Below are 16,961 nucleotides of genomic sequence, written 5' to 3'. Positions count from 1 at the left end.
CATCATCACCACCGCCACCACTTCACCACCGCCATCATCACCACCACCGTCACCACCTCCGCCTTCACACCTCCACTTCTCCAGCGACCACCACTTCACCACCGCCACCACTTCACCACCGTCACCACCGCCGCCACTTCACCAACGCCACCACCGTCACCATTACACCACAGATCGATGATGATGATGATGCAGATCGATGATGATGATGATGCAGATCGATGATGATGATGATGATGTAATAGATCGATGATGATGATTATGATGTAACAAATCGATGACGATTTGGGGGTTTTGTTTCTGATCGATTTGGGGTGTTTTGTTTGCCATCGATTTAGGGTTTCGGAGGTGGAGGTCGATGGGTGTCGGCGGAGGTGGGGGTTTCGGAGGTGGAGGTGGTGGCGGAGCAAGGGTGTCGGAGGTGGAGGTGGTGATGATGGTGTCGGAGCAGGGGTGTCGGAGGTGGAGGTGATGGCGGAGCAGTGGTGTCGGAGGTGGAGGTGGTGGCGGAGCAGTGGTGTCGGAGGTGCAGGTGGTGCCAAGAAGAGGTAAACGTCTGCGAGGAGAAGACTTGGGTCCATGTCTGCTCCAAGAAGAGGTCTCGCAGACCTTTTTTAATGAAAGGTCTGCGAGAAAACAAACAAGCTGCAGACATTAAACGTCTGCGCGCGTCTGCGTCGCGCAGACATCAAACGTCTGCGCGCCTCTGCGTCGCGCAGACATAAGTGGCCAGAAGTACTTCTGGCCAAAAAACAAACAGAACCTAAGAATGACTCAAGACTCTGAACAAGACTCGATATTAAAAGTGAGAGGATAGAAATATTGAAGAAGATTTTATTTCTTTCCAAGGATAATTTACAACGAGGGGGAGCCTTACTTTTATAGACCAAGGAGAGGCTTGATTACATGACATCACACATACATCACACCTAATAATACATAGAAAATATTTAGGAAAACAACAGAAAACATGACATAAGCGCTTACATCACTTTAAGAGTGATTAAAACTTTTCCTAAGCACACCGTTATCACTTTAAGAGTGATAAACTTTATTTAGTCCTAAGCACACAATTTATAAAGCTTGATTAATCTTCTTCTTTGTCCGGATCTTCTGCTGGATCTAAGCTTGATTCTTTATCATAGTCCCATACAGCTAATTCATCACTTGTGAGCATGGTGATCCCCTTGGTAATGTGCGTTCGGATATATTCCCTGTGAGCATCATTCCACATTTTCGAGTGTGGATCTTCATTTTCCCATGCATTTACACCTTCAACAACCTCTTTGGGCATCTCTTCCGTTTTGAAACCTTTTGCGGCAGCTAAGCATTTCCGGATGCTCATCCATTCTCGTTCATGAAAGAGCTTGAATGAGAAGGTTGCAGGTTTATGTTTGACCCATGCATAGATAAAAGACAAATGGGAATGGTAAATGGCAGCTTTTCCGTCTTGGGGAATTGATGTAGGTGTGAGATAACATCTGGGTCTTCTGAACACAACGACGCAATACTTTTTGCTTCCTGTAGCTGCAGCCATCTGTCCCGTCCATTGATGGGCCGGGAGAAACCATTGCAGGAGGGTGAGAGTATGCTTTTGCTTCTTTGATAATTGACCGAACTGGCAGTCAATCAGGTACTGTAGAAGTTTGGCAGTGTTGAAGGACATGGCAATGGTAAAAGGCTTCAAATAAATACCAGAAGAAACATAGTGCCTCTTTTGGTAGTTTGTACAAATCCCGTATGTGGAAGACATTCATGAAAGGATAATTTGGATGGAAGACTAAACCTTTCATGAACAAGCCATGGTGCTTTAAAGTGATGGTGAGGAAAGTCTTGTAGTTTAAGACTGACCGGTCTTTCAGGGCTTGGTCTGCTATTACCTCAACGATTTCTTCTGGGATTTCCCTTTCTCTGAATTCCTGGTCGAGTGGAATGGTTCCTTCTGGGGTGCAGGAGTTTGCAGCTTCCATCATGAAAATGGCTGGTAAGATGTCTTTGTGGTGGGTGGGGTGATGCTGAACCATGTTTGAACCCATGTATTTATAGGCCTTTGGTCTGGACAAAAAATCTGCAAGAACATTGTCCTTGCCCTTGATATGCTTAACAGTAAACGTCCATTGGGAGAACCAATTTGCCCATCGTAATAATTGTGGTTCTGGGAGCATCTTTCTTTTGAATTCAAGCATTTTTGGGAAAGAGGACATGTGTAACACCCCGTGTTTTCGAATGTCAAAGTCAAAGTCAAAGTTTAACTTTTGACTGTAATTAGTTTATTTATATTTTTGTATTATGTGGAATAAGTGTTGTTTAATCAAAATGAATCGACCGTTTAAGCAATGTGAATCGATAATCGACCTTGAATAGCAGGAAGTAACAATGCGGTAAAGTTAATTAATCGATAATCAAGCTAATCAAATCAATCATCGAACTCGAACCCCGAATTATGCGAACTTTGGTGTTGGTTATACGTGTGTGTGTGCCTTATATGTTACTTGTGCGTGTTTACTTTATGTTGTTATGTGTGGTGCTCAATCAAATCGAATCGAAACTCGAAAAGCAATCGAACTCAATCGAAACCGAAACCGAATTGTGAATTATGGATGCCTATGTTAGATATAGTGGTTGGGACTGAAAGTAATTTGATTAGGAAACTCTATCGTATTCGCATCATCCTCCATCGAAATCGAAATATCAAAAATCGTCGCGAAACACTCGAAAAGGGTTGCTGATCGAACAGGCCAGCCGATCGAACATGCTGTTCGATCGAGCAGGCCATTCGACCAGAGATCCTGGCCGATCGGTTGACACTTTCCTCTTTTGGAGCCTATAAATAGGGTTGTCATTGTCATCTTTACCACTTTTGGAAAGCTCTGACCGACCAGCTCTTGTTCTTCACCTTTTCTCAGATTTCTCTCAACTCCGGTAAGTTTTCACTCTAAATCTTGTATGTTTTTTTATCATTACACGATTCTACACCTTTCTATCTTTCAAATCTTGAATTCTAACCGTGAAATCACCAAGATCTAAGTGTTCTTGGGTGATGTCATCATGGTGTTCTTGAAGAACATCATGTTTTGGCCTCATTCAACCGTGAATAGCTTAGATCTAACGGATTTCCACATAAACAAACTAAGATTTGTTATAAATCTTAACAGTTTCATGATGTAAAGGATTAAAAGTAGGATTTTCAACTTTCTTTCAACTCTTTAACACTCAAATGCCTTAAAACCGGTAGAAGCGGAGTTTGAACCAACTCACTAATCATTCGAACAGTGGGATGGTTTAGGATTCGGATTCTAACTACGAGGTTCACCGATTTCGGGTTAATCGCCAAACTTCCGTCCCGAACAGTTCACCGGCCGGACTTGGGTGATTCCTGTCTGAACCGGGGGACACAGTAAGAACGAAGGTTACATGGTTCAACTCGTTGTCAAAATACTCCGAAATCATGTCAAAATAATCAAAACAGCCAAGTGTTAGACGAAAGGCCAACCAGGTCAGAATGCTGGCCGAACGGCTAGGCTGTTCGAACGAACAACCCAGCCGAATGGACATATCAGCTGATCAACCGGGCCAGCCGATCGGCTAACACATGGTCACTCACTTTACCAATTTCATGAAGTCTAGTATTGACGAGGTGATGTTCGATCGAGCTGTGTTTGGTAAACATTACTCTTCAGATCATGTGATACTATGCTTCAACAGTTGATCGTTTTCAAAACTTATCAAGCCTTAGAATGCTGTTCGATTGGACATGCTGTCCGATTGAGTGACCATTCATTGAGGACTTGCAACTGAAGTGACTAACCGATCGGTTATGCCGACCGATCGAACGACCCGTTCGATCGATCGACCGACCTGAAAAGTAAGAACACTTCAATGTTTCTAGAAAATGTTGCAAAAACTTCAAAAGTGCAAACCATCATACACAAACACATCCTTCTCAAAGGAAGAAACAATCCACTTGAACTGTCCAACCGATCGAGCCTTCCGGCCGATTGAGCAGACTACCCGAACGGTTAGACCAACCGAACGGATAGGGCTGTTCGATCGAACCTACTGGTCGATTGATTAGACTGTTCGACCCATCTACACTTGTTAGCATTTCCGCGTTACTCATCGTTATACTCTCGAACTAATCAGGCTAACCCTACGCTCAGCGCTCCCTTCAATCCATTAATCCATCACTGTGAGTATACTCGATCCCTTTTTGCTTTTAGCACTTTTGTAACACCCCCAAATTACCGCCTACGGAGTGTCCCTGTTAGGCGTGTGACTACTAGCAAAGAGCCACTAATTACATTGAATCACAAGTTGTAATAAAGTTCCATCAATTAAGTAATAACAATTCCAATCATAAGTTATTCAAAATCACAAGTTCAGCGGAAGCATTAAAGTATCATAAGGTAAATACGAATTCAATCATAATAAATAAGTATTTGACAAATAATCCCGTTGGTATGACCATGACCACTCTTGCTCTCCAGCCAGCAAGCTCCTGTTTCAATCACCTAACGACCTACGAGCATGTAACAAGTGTATCAGACAAAGCTGGCGAGTCCACAGTTTAAGAAACGTTTGTTACCAGTTGAATGTAAAACAGTTCAATAACCAATGCAAGTAATATTGTTAATATCTCAATTCCGAACAAGACGGCTCCTGATGTACATGACTGCCCTTTCCCACGTACTCCTATCCAGTACTGGGCCCGACTGGGTCATTAGTTCACATCTGTCCTATCTAGGAGCGATGTGAGGGTGCCAAACCTAAGTAGCGCTACCAACTAATACCCGTTACCCTCCAGGTAAAAACATAAGGGACTTACAAGAATGATAGGTGAGAATATTAACCAATATACCCGTTTTTACCCAAAAGACTTATCCCTCCATGGGATACCCACTGACTGTCCCTAACCACTGGGACGCATGCTCGAATGTAGTGAACTCACCTTGGATTTGCTCGGTATGTTATATTACTTTGTTTCGCGTTGGTCATCCAAATCCTAGTACAGTTACCATTACCAATCAGTTTCGCATACCCATAGATCACATACCCAATTCTTACAATACACCAGTAGCGTACCAGAAATACACATTACGTAACACGGACCATAACAGCTAATCATCATCATATAATCACATAAAAGGTACTTAAGTTATATATATATAAGTTCACATCACCAATTTATATTTCACATAAACACTTTAACGATTATTTCGTCGATCATAGGAATATGCAGTCAAGATGTGCGACAAGATAACGATTACCAAATGCATAATGTAGTGTGCGATTAGTCTTTATACACAATCCAGATGATTTGTTAGTCCACACAAGGGAACCATGGCCCAAACCATGTGGCCCAATCAAAGATCTGTATGCCCAAAAGAAAAACATGTGCAACTCATCTCCCACTGTGCGACCAAAAAGAGGATGTGATAATTATGTTCTCTATTGTGAGTAGTCCCCACATCTAAAATTGTGCAATCATGACAACTTTTCCATTTACACCGAAAGAGACAAATTTATCCAATACCTAAATTTCAAATCATGCATTTTTCAAATTATATATATAACCGATGCATATACAGTTGTATATTACCATTTAATTAAAACTCATCCTCTAAGAATAATAATATGGGGTATCAGTTACACAGCAAATTCAATTACCACCTTCCATTCACACGATCAATCCACTCTCCATGGATTCAGTCAATCATTAACACTGACATCAAGAACTTACAGTTCATCATCATCATCATTCTCTAATCCTCACAATCATGAATCTAATCCATAAGCAGCCATGTATGTGCGCATAACAGAATAATTGAAGCAGCATGTTCGGTTGACAAGAACTCTAATTTCCCATGTAAGTCCCGTGAAACGAATCTTTCAATGATATCAAACAACACCAAGTTTGTGCGGAATCCAAACTTGGTGAGATTCAAGATTAAACCGAAAAATATGAGAATACGAACCGAACACGAAGAACACACCAAATCACTTTCAACACTTGCACACGATTCTATTACTTGAAAAGCAAAACCGTCTAGTACAAGTGTTCTTCACAAACAATCTCCTTCCTCTAGCTCTCTCTAGGAATTCTGTAACAAGAGGCTCCCAAAGGTTCAAACCCTAAAACAAGTTGTAAACTTGTTTATATACTAACTTAAGCCCAAGTCCCTACATGGGCTCCCCTTGGGCCTGCTTGGCCCACATGGCCTAAAGCTTGGCCCAAGTGACCTATAAAGGTCCAAAACCTAATATAAACTAACCCGGTAAAGCCCAGTTCGCAACCATAGCCCATTGTGCTAATTTGATGCGTCAGTCTCACACTTTAGGGCCTAACAATCTCCCCCTAGACTGATGCCATCAAATTGTCTTCATAACTTGAATTCAGCAACGTCTTCAATGAAATCTATGGTTGACACTATGCTGCAGATGTTGTGGAAATTCTTGACTTCTGAACTCTCAGCACTGGGTCTCTTTCTTCAGATTTTGTGGTTAGCTTCATATCAGGATCACGATCAGTATTTGCTTGAAAATCTTGTCAAAAAGAATGTGAGAGGAGGATTCTCAGCAGCTCTTTTCTTCTTCAGTCTTTGTCTTTCAAGCAGTTTCACGGTACTTCTTCAAATGTACTTTCACTGTCAGATGGCGTCTCGTATCCGGTTCTTCTGACTCAGGTACATCTTGTTGTTGTGATGCTTTGGGCTTCTTCAGCAACTAACAGCATCTCAGTCTTCATCAACCCCTGTTCTTGATTGAAATCAAGTTCTGCACATGCTCACAAACTCATAAGCAAACATTTCTTATGCAACAGGGAGAGTACCACATGAACACTAGGTACATGAAATTTCACAATTTAAATTCTTTCAACTTTTGATGATCAGTCAAATCTTCAAGAACGGTTACATTTTTAATTTTTAAGAGAAACAAATAAACACACTATTTTTGGATTTTTGAATTTTTTCTATTTTTTTTTAATTTTTAATTTTTAAGAACTAAAACAAATAAAAACTCAAAATATAAACAACTACCATAATATACAATTACAATTGCAAATGGGATCAAAATTCGTTCTCAGGCAGACTAAGGAACACTTTTCAGTACGAGCCTAATCAAAATGGTCTATGCGATTGCCAATATGTTTGTCCACTTAAACTTTAACGCTTAACTTTCAATTCTTTAACTTCGTGATATGCTTAAGGTAATATTATACTATTATACCCGTGTATCCCATTCCAAGGCATACCCCCGCGATCAAGGTAAGCACAACGATTCATCGTAGCAGGTGAGTATACTGCTGTCATCCTTTAAGATATCCTGACTGTGTCTAGGTCTGCATATAATCTGTTTTATCATGTTTTGATTTCTTAACAATGAACACCCAAATAAATACTAATCAAATCCTGGAAATATAAACAGCACACTCTATCATGCAAGTATCTTCCCTACCACATATTTCACAAGTCCAATCCAGATTTCTGAAATCTTAACTGGGAATAGGTTGAGAAGAGAACAGAATAGATCTTTTGCAGAGATGATATAATATACAGATCAAATGAGTTTTTCTCAATTTGATATAGGTTTCTTGGGGTTTCTTTTGGGCACTAGAGGGCCTCTTTCGGGTGTATTAGATCTATAGCGCGACAACGTACAGCTAGGTCAGCATGTATCTGGATGCAGCAGAAGCTGTCGTTGCCTAGCACCTCCAGGTCAGCATATATCTGGATGCAGCAGAGGAGGTACACGACTTTTTCAGAGAAGATTTCAGAATCAGATCAAAATTGTGTGTATCGGGACAACATACAGACATTCAAATAGAAATGAGCTAATTCCAAGTGACTTTCTTTCCTGGGGTCATGTACAATTTTAGTTCTGAACAGAAAGACAACCAAGATATCCCCGGATGATTCAACAATATAAAGACCCGAAACCTCAGATGTTGGCTATCTATCAACGCAAGATTTAAGACCATAAAATCATACGCCATTGGTATGTTACCCACATGGTACATATTTCGTTATGTTTATATCACTTAGTATCTTTTATCATGTTGAGCGTCAAGCCTATCGACATATCGCACTAGATCCTAGTCTTTTCAGCTATGACACCTTACATGTGTTAGTCAAACCCTTTAACACGAACATTTATTTCACTTCCCATATCATGCAATCTTTCTTTTTGGCTTTTTCATTTTTCTAATGTTTTTGTATTTTTCTCATTTTCTCCCCCTAAACACTATATATGTCTCTCTCTCCCCCTAAATTTGTGCATAAATCTTGTATTTTTGCGCAAATTTACCATTTACAAGAGAAAGGACACTTTATATACAAGGTTATAAACTAAGAAAAAGAGAAAATATTTTTGTTTAACCGTTCTGTCATCAGATTGAAGACTAATCAAATTCAAATCAAAGTACTGAATTTAAACGGTACCTTTTGCTGATCGTTTCATACTTCTCTAATCTCCTCCAAAGGAAACATATCACCTGTAAAAAAAAATTGAACTTTATGCAACAGTGAAATGTTACCCGTTTTTATCTCTGGAACAACCGCTATCAACATTCCAGAGATTGTCAACAGCTCCTCCTTGGTTGTTCCTGAAAATTAAGGAGATTAGTAAGACATTGGTACCCAGGCCATCGTGGTCCTGGGTTTACCTGAAGCATCAAAATAAGACACTTCTTTCAAACACAAGTCCCCTTTAATTTCAAGGATTGGAGACATTGCTGCTTTGGATTTGGGTTTCCAAATCTGTTTCGGTTTAACAAACGTACTTGTTGCCTTCGGTTGTGCAACTTTAGCTGTTTCAGTTTTAGAAAGATGTTTTTGTTCTTGAAAAGCTTTGCGTTTGTTTTTGGCAGCGTTCCAATCCCCATCAGAAGGTTTAACCTTGGGATTCACATTCTTCATTGCCTTAGGTGAAGATACCTTCATCGGCTTAGAATGGTAGTTATCCTTTGGTGTAACCCTCCGATTTTGCATATAATATGGTACGTAGGGACGATGTGTGCAATTTCTTGCAATGTGACCAGCAATGCCGCAATTGAAGCATGTTTGTCTCTTTACGTAGAAGGCATTCTGATCAGCTCGTGTAGCTCTTGCAGGCCCTGAAGGATGAACCGGTCCTTTCTGTGCTTGTTTTTGTTGCACATTTCCAGCAGACGAAGATGAATTTGGATGCCTATACTTGTCGTTTGCCGGGGCCTTCTGTGGTGGAGATTTCTTTTTATTCTTCTTGTTTTGATGAGACTGCAAGTCTTGTTCAGAAATCTCACCAGTCTTTCCAAAAGCTTTGTTAGCACAGTCAAATGCATATTTTTCACATTTGCCATTACTGACTGGCTTAACAAAAGCATTTCTCATATCACGAGCCTTTTGAGGACTATTGCTGCCCGTTGAGGACTGTGGAGAGCCTGCTTGTCTTTGATGTTTAGGTTTCTTCTTTCCGCGTCCTTTACCTGCTCGCTTCGGCTCTTGTTGCTTGATCTGAACCTTTTCATCACTAACCGAAGGTAAAGATTGTTCAGCTTGTGCACTTGGAGCCTTGTTCACATTAGTCTTCTCTTCATCCTTTATGTCCTCAACTTTGACAGAATCGGAGAGTTCTGGTTTGTTGGATGAAATACCAGAAACTGTAGCAGAAACTTCAGCTGAAACCTTTGACGAATTTTCAGCACGAGTCGGTTCTGCACATGACATCCTTGAGCTGAATTCACTAGAATCAACTGATTCCAATTTCTCAGAATCAGTTGCTTCAGATGAATCACATTTGGAATCAGATGGTTCAGCTGGCTCATTCGTTTCATCTTCCGATTCAGTCGCTGTTACACAAGCATCAACATTTTCGCCCAAACCATTAGGTCTAAAATTAAACACAGAGCTAAAAACCGAGTTAAAAATACTACACGCCAAAATAGAGTCTGGATTAGGTTCATTTATTGAATTTTCAAATGAATCAGACTCTGATGCTTGTTCATCCCCAAGACTATCTTCACACTTTGAGTCTTCTATTTCATCTGCACATGCAGCCGAACTGTTAGGATCAACGGTGCCTTTTGAGACAAAATTCATTGAAGGAGCTGGTCGTTTATTATCAACAAATTTGCTGTTGATTGATGACTTATCGGTTTTTGGACCGTAAGTCATCTTGCCCTCATTAATTAACTCCTCTTCCGTGAAAGGCATATAAGTATAATTATGATTGTATGGAGGAGGAGTTTTAGTGTATCCCAAACCAGCCCCTTTCTTTTCTTTGTACTCTAGTTGTATGTCACAAATGTTCTTGACCAAATTACTAGAAGTGTCAAATTTTTTAATATTAATTTCATTTACCTGATATTTGACCTTTAAATCTTCTAGTTCTTTGGTCAAGTCACTAATTGTTGCTAGAGCATCTAAAAAATTACAGTTCTTGGCGCTGAGATCTTCTTTTAACTGAACGATATCTTTTCTTTGGGCCTCAATTTTTTCTTTGTAAAGTTTTTCATTTTTGGCCAAAGTAAAGTTTTTATTTTTAATATCTTTGTAATCTTGAATCAACTCAGCGTTGTGTAACCGATATGCCTCATTTCTTTTTCTACACTCAGGAGTGCAAAATACAGAAAGTATCTCTTCACGATCACGAGTAACTTCTTGAGCCATGGGTTTGTTAAACATAAATGCTGAATTTTGTGATGAGTCAGCATTGCCGTAGGATTTGATGAGGGAGTTCAGCTCATCTGACTTCATTTTGTAACAGTTGCCGTCGGTTGTCACTATTATCTGATTAACATTCATAAACCAACTACAGTTCGCCTGATCTGGAATCCCTTTTATAGCCTCCAGAAGCTTTCTGTTGCTCATGCGAGTAGACACCACCATTTCTGCCTTTTCCATTTCAGAGATCTGTTCAGCAAACCGACCTGCAAGTGCTTCTATAGATTCACCGTATGAATAACTGAATCCTTCGAATTTCTGCTCAAGCATCTCTCTTTTAGAAGACATTTTAAGATTTGATCTCCCAAAAATGTGCGCTTTTTACTATTTTCTCAATACAAGCTCAAAACGAGAACCCGTGTACTCGCTAACTCAAACTCGTTGCACGCAGGAACGAACCCGCTTTCTAAACCGCACCTCAAAAACCTGTCAAAACCGAATTCACAAACCAAACAAACAAACCCCCCTTTTTTATTTATTTATTTTTTATTATTTTTTTATTTTTTTTTATTTTTTTTATATATATTTTTTTTAAATAAACCCTTTTTTTTATTTTTACTTAATTTTTTAAGTTAGTTAAAATATATAATATAAAGCTTATTATTATTAGTTAATGATTAAGTTATATTATAATTAATGATTGGCTAATGATGACCTTATGATTATTATTATAATTATTATAATTATATTATATTTAACATTAATCTATACTATATTATAATGCATGAGGGAGGGATTCCCAAAAGTTAAGAACTTCTTCCCCCCTTATTTATAAATAAACCCCTAAAATGAGGGTAAAGTGGTCTTTTAAACCATAATTATTTTTTAGTCCCTCAATCTATTACATTTAGATCCTTGATATTTAACATAATCTATACTATATTATAATGCATGAGGCAATGACATTTTAAGATACCCAAAAAATAAGAACTTTTCCCCCCTTTATTTATAGAAAGACCCCTAAAATGAGGGTAGTTTGGTCTTTTAGACACTATTTATTGTTTAGCCCCTAAACTTATTACACTTAAATCCCTATGGTTTAAACAAAATTATAGATAATTAGTTAGACTTTTCTCCCTCCACAACAAAATTATAATTCTTTTACATATTCTTGTCATATCTTATTTTTTAGGTATTTTAAAATGTCATTGGCTCATACATTATAATATAGTATAAATAATTGATTGAAAAAAAAAACTAAAATAAAAAGGAGTACATATTTAATTTTACCAGAAAACCAAAAACATTTCAAATTAAGCCACTTGACTATTCAGTTAACAAAACTTTATTAAATATTATTGTAACTCAACAAATCACATTTTAATAAAAACGTTAATAACAAAGAAATTAAATCCCAACTAACTTTCGATTTCATGATAAGCATCTAGATAACTTATCAACTTTCAAAATTCAAAATGGAAACAAATATATACCACGTCACCCACCTCATATAATTCTTCCCTATATATAACCACCATATCCTTCACATACTAAACCCTAAATTGTGAATATTATTTACTTTTTGCTTTCGAAATGATTGAGGTAGCAGAGCCTCGATTTTCAGCCATGGAGAAAGGCACTCATGTTTTGAGTGAATCCAAAAATCCCAAAATCCATTTAGCTCAAAAGGTATACATACACATGTTGCATGTTACTTAATAACTTATATCCTTAATTATTAATAGTGTTTCGCGTACGTTTAGCCTCACCCAATTTATATTGTTAATTATTTATATCATCGCAGTTGTTGGCAGAATTTGTTGGCATATTTTGTGTTATTTTTACTGGTTGTGGATCAGTGGCTGGCTGTTAATAAACTTTACGACGGCACTATAACATTCCTGGGAGTGTGTAACATGGGGCTTGATCGTTATGGCCATGATATACGCCGTTGGTCATGTCTCTGGCGTGCATTTTAATCCTGCGGTTACCGTTACATTATCTCTTTTAGGATTGTGTCCATTTAAAGAGGTGTGACATTTGGACTATATGTTAATGTAAATCTTTTGTAGTTAATGAAGTACTATGTTTTGTGGTATTATTCTTAATGTTTTGTGAAGGTGGCTTTTTATATATTGTCACAACTGGAGGGATTATTCTTAATGTTTTTAGAATATTTTATTTAAACTATTATTATTGTTATTATTTTACTAATTTTGTTGATATGTAAATTGTAGATAAAGAAGCATGGAGGGATTGCAGTTGGAATGACCATTATGTTAAATGTGTTTGTGGGAGGGTAACTCTTTACGTTTAATATATATATATGTATATATATATATATATATTTGAATAATATAAATATAATGTTTTTGGAAAATATTTAATGGAATTTTTTGATTTAAATTTCAGGCCGATTTCTGGAGCATCAATGAATCCAACAAGAAGTCTTGGACCGGCTATTGTGAAGTGGAGGTTCAAAGGAATTTGGGCATATATCTTTGGTCCGATCATCGGAGCAGTCACTGGAGGCTTTGTTTATAAGTTGTTGACGTCGACGGAAAATCTTTTAGCGAGATTGTGAAAAGAAGTGGATGATCCTTGGCTTTGAGATCGAAGCTGAATTTGTTTAGTTTAGTTTTATTCAACTTTTTTGTGTTCTTTAGATGTTAATATTGTTAAGGGTTTTTTTTTATTGTTAAGGGTTTTTTTCTTTTTTGGTAGTTTCGGATGATTTTATTTTATGAACACTGGGATGGTTGAGAATTTGGTTAAGTTCTCTTTATATATGTGTTGGTTGATTTGCTAACAAAGAGTTATAAAAACTTGGAAGCCACATATAATGTACCAAATATATATCTACGTAAGTTTTAACTAACAAAAGTTTTTTTCTTTTTTTTTTAAAGTTAACTTAATTTCTTATTGTTCACTTCATTTCTTTTATACGAGTGTGATTTCTAGCTATTGGTTGTGAAAAGTTTACTGAAAAACTAGCTTATATATAACTATATTATAATGCATGAGTGATGGGCACTTTAAGATATCCAAAAAATAAGAATTTTTTCTCACTTAATTTATAAATACACCCCTAAAATAAGGGTAAATTAGTCTTTTAAACAATAATTATATTTTAGTCCCTCGTTTTATTACACTTAAACCTCTAAGTTTTAACATAGTTATAGGTAATTAGTTACACTTTACTCTCTCCACAACAAACTTAATTTTTTTACGTATTCTTGTCATATCTTATAAACTATGATGTTTTAAAAAAAATCCAAAAGTACTGTGACGACCTACTCATTTTTGTCGACGTTTCGATAGTTGTCTTGGTCAGCATTGACGTGTTGATTAAAAGGTACAAGTAGATGATTCTTTAGTGTACATGTGATGAAAACCCAACGTACTTAGCCATTATCCCAGAAAGTTTAATAGCTAGAGAATGTCAAGTAATTAAACTCTCATCTTTAACAAAATTATAGATAATTAGTTAGCAGTCAGACTTTATCTCCTTATAAAAAACTAACTCACACCTCCCGATTTTTAAACGGCCATAACTTTTTGGTATATTAACATTTTTTTTTAAATTACACCATATAAACAAGTATTTTATTCTCTTTCATTTGAGTATAGTATTGCTATAGTTTCCTTAATTAAAAATATTGATATGTTACGTGATTAAAAGTGTCTAAGGGTTGAATTGTTAATTGAAACCGAACTGAAATCAATCAAAAATCGAGTTAACTGAAAACTGATTAACCAAAACCCAAATTAACCAAAAACAGTTATCGATTTTTTTGTACCCTCATTTCACCAAAATTAACTGAACCAGACCATTCATATTTTCATATATTTCTAGCTTTTATACCTTCACTTCATGTACCTATACATTCATTACATGTATTTATACCTAAATTTCATGAATTTCTAATCAAAAGTTTTAGCCCAACTTTAGTTTTGGCTATTAAGCGAAATTAAATGAATCAAACAAAAAAAACGTCAATCTAACTGAATAAACAAAACCAATTAACGGAATACGGGTTGGTTAATAAAATAGAATAATCGATGACCTCGATTTTGGTTGAGAATATTTTTTGGTATCTTAATATTTTTTTTTCAAAATTATACCATATAAACAAGTATTTTATTCTCTTTCATTTGAGTATAATATTGATATAGTTTCTTTAATTAAAAATATTGATATGTTACGTGATTGAAAGTGTCTAAGGGTTGAATTGTTAATCGAAACCGAACACAAATCAATCAAAAATTGAGTTAACTGAAAACTGATTAACCAAAACCCAAATTAACCAAAAACGGTTATCGATTTTTTTGTACCCTCATTTCACCAAAATTAGCTGAACCAGACCATTCATATTTTCATATATTTCTAGCTTTTATACCTTCATTTCATGTACCTGTACATTCATTACATGTATTTATACCTAAATTTCATGAATTTCTAATCAAAAGTTTTAGCCCAACTTTAGTTTTGGCTATTAAGCGAAATTAAATGAATCAAACAAAAAAACGTCAATCTAACTGAATAAACAAAACCAATTAACGGAATACGGGTTGGTTAATAAAAATTAACAAATCGATGACCTCGATTTTGGTTGAGAATAATAATCTAACCAACCGAACAATGCACATCGTGACAACTATGTTTCCCGCCGCATAGCGCGCGCACCTATCGTTTATTAACAACTAAAACCAGTTATCGGTGAGCAATAACTAAATCGTTAACCTAAACCAAGCTGAAAACAGACGAAACTGAACTGAAATCAACAAAAAACTGAATTAACTAAAATTCAAATTAACCAAAAATCGGTTATCAATTTTTTTGTACTCTTGTTTAACCAAAATTAGCTGAACTAAACCATTCGTATTTTAATATATTACTAGCTTTTATACCTCCGGTTCATATATTTCATATTTTATATCTCCATTTCATATGTTTATACTTTCAATTCATGTATTTATATCTCAATTTCATATATTTCTAAGCAAAAGTTTTAGTCCAGGTATGGTTTTTGCTGTTAACTAAATTTAAATGAACCAAACTGAAAATCGTCAATTTAACTGAATAAACCGAAGTGTTTAACCGTGGACCGATTGGTTAATAAAATAGACCAACTGATGCCTTTGGTTTTGGCTTCGATTAAGGATAATAAACGAACCGACCGAACCATGCAAAACACAATGAAATTGATTACTCGATTACTTCGTTTTGATGTATATCTATCATAATAATGCTACAATAAACATAAAATATTATATGAATAAGAAAACTACCAAAACCAGTATCGCAATGCGATATGTCTCTCCCGCCGCATCGCGCGGGCATCCTGCTAGTATTATTAAACCACAAGAAAGACACTGTCTTTCGTCTTCTACGTTTCAACAAAACCAAAACCCTAATGTACACTCAGGCGAAAGATCGATGGAGACGGGGCTCGGAGATGGTAACCGGAGGTTGTCGGGGGGACGGGACGATGTGATGTCGACGGAGATGAATAACAGGAACGTCGGAGATGTAAAGAAGTGGCGGAGGAACGATGGATATCGGAACGGTGACGGTAAATTCGAAACGGTGGACAGTGATGATGAGGATGGTGATTAACGGTGGTCGGAGGAGGTCGATGGTGTGTCGGAGATGGCGAAGAATGGAGACAGGAGGTAACAGTGGTGGAGATGTAACCCGGTTGCGACTCGAGACAACTCGCGACCAATGATGAGTCGAGATCGATTGAAGAATGTTGACCGGAGATAAGGAGGGTGGTCGGAGGTGTTGATGAAAGGATGATGATGATAGCGGAACGACAGTGATGAACTTGCAGGTTGATCGGAGGTATGGTGATATTTACCGTCGTTAATGGGGGTGAAGAATGAAAGTCGATGATGAACGTCGAAAGGTGGAGGTCGGAGATCGACGGAGAAGATAGATGATGAAGGAAACGGTTGATGATGGTGTCTGTCGGAGAGGATTATCGGTAAACGAAGAGGATGATGAGAAGATAGCGGTCGGTGACGGAAGAAGTGTAGATGATGATGATTGCAGTTGCAGGTTACGTCGGCAACTGAATAATGAACGATTGATGGTTACGACTCGGAACCGTTGTGGCGACTCGAGACTGAGGATGATAACTCGAGAACTCGGCTGCGACTCGGAACCGAGGTTGCGAGTCGGAACGGTGAGTCAAGACCGTGAAACCGTGAAGAGTCGAGATCTCGGTTGCGAGGTCTGTTGTCGAGACTGATAGGGAGTCGAGACCGTGGATTGGAACGATGAAGATGGTGCTGAAGCTTCGGTTAAGACTCGAG

General features: G+C 37.4%; 1 protein-coding gene across 1 annotated transcript; it reads left to right on the top strand.

Annotated features, from left to right (window-relative positions):
* Nucleotides 1–12,207: 12,207 nt before the first annotated feature.
* LOC110885970 (probable aquaporin NIP4-2) lies at nucleotides 12,208–13,336 on the top strand. The gene is made up of 3 exons (XM_035979250.1): nucleotides 12,208–12,329; nucleotides 12,878–12,939; nucleotides 13,053–13,336. The coding sequence occupies exons 1-3, from the start codon at nucleotides 12,234–12,236 to the stop codon at nucleotides 13,222–13,224; spliced, it is 330 nt and encodes a 109-aa protein (XP_035835143.1). The 5' UTR covers nucleotides 12,208–12,233; the 3' UTR covers nucleotides 13,225–13,336.
* The last annotated feature ends 3,625 nt before the right edge of the window (nucleotides 13,337–16,961 follow it).

The sequence above is a fragment of the Helianthus annuus genome, chromosome 2, assembly GCF_002127325.2.
Source record: "Helianthus annuus cultivar XRQ/B chromosome 2, HanXRQr2.0-SUNRISE, whole genome shotgun sequence".
Lineage (NCBI taxonomy): Eukaryota > Viridiplantae > Streptophyta > Magnoliopsida > Asterales > Asteraceae > Helianthus > Helianthus annuus.
The sequence above is the reverse complement of the archived record's forward strand: the minus strand, read 5'-3'. Positions and strand labels throughout refer to the sequence as shown.

Coding starts and splice junctions, on each gene's coding strand:
- LOC110885970 (XM_035979250.1), top strand. CDS start 12,234: ATGATTGAGGTAGCAGAGCCTCGATTTTCAGCCATGGAGAAAGGCACT. Junction 12,330..12,877: donor AAATCCATTTAGCTCAAAAG/GTATACATACAC, acceptor TGTAAATTGTAG/ATAAAGAAGCATGGAGGGAT. Junction 12,940..13,052: donor TTAAATGTGTTTGTGGGAGG/GTAACTCTTTAC, acceptor TTTAAATTTCAG/GCCGATTTCTGGAGCATCAA.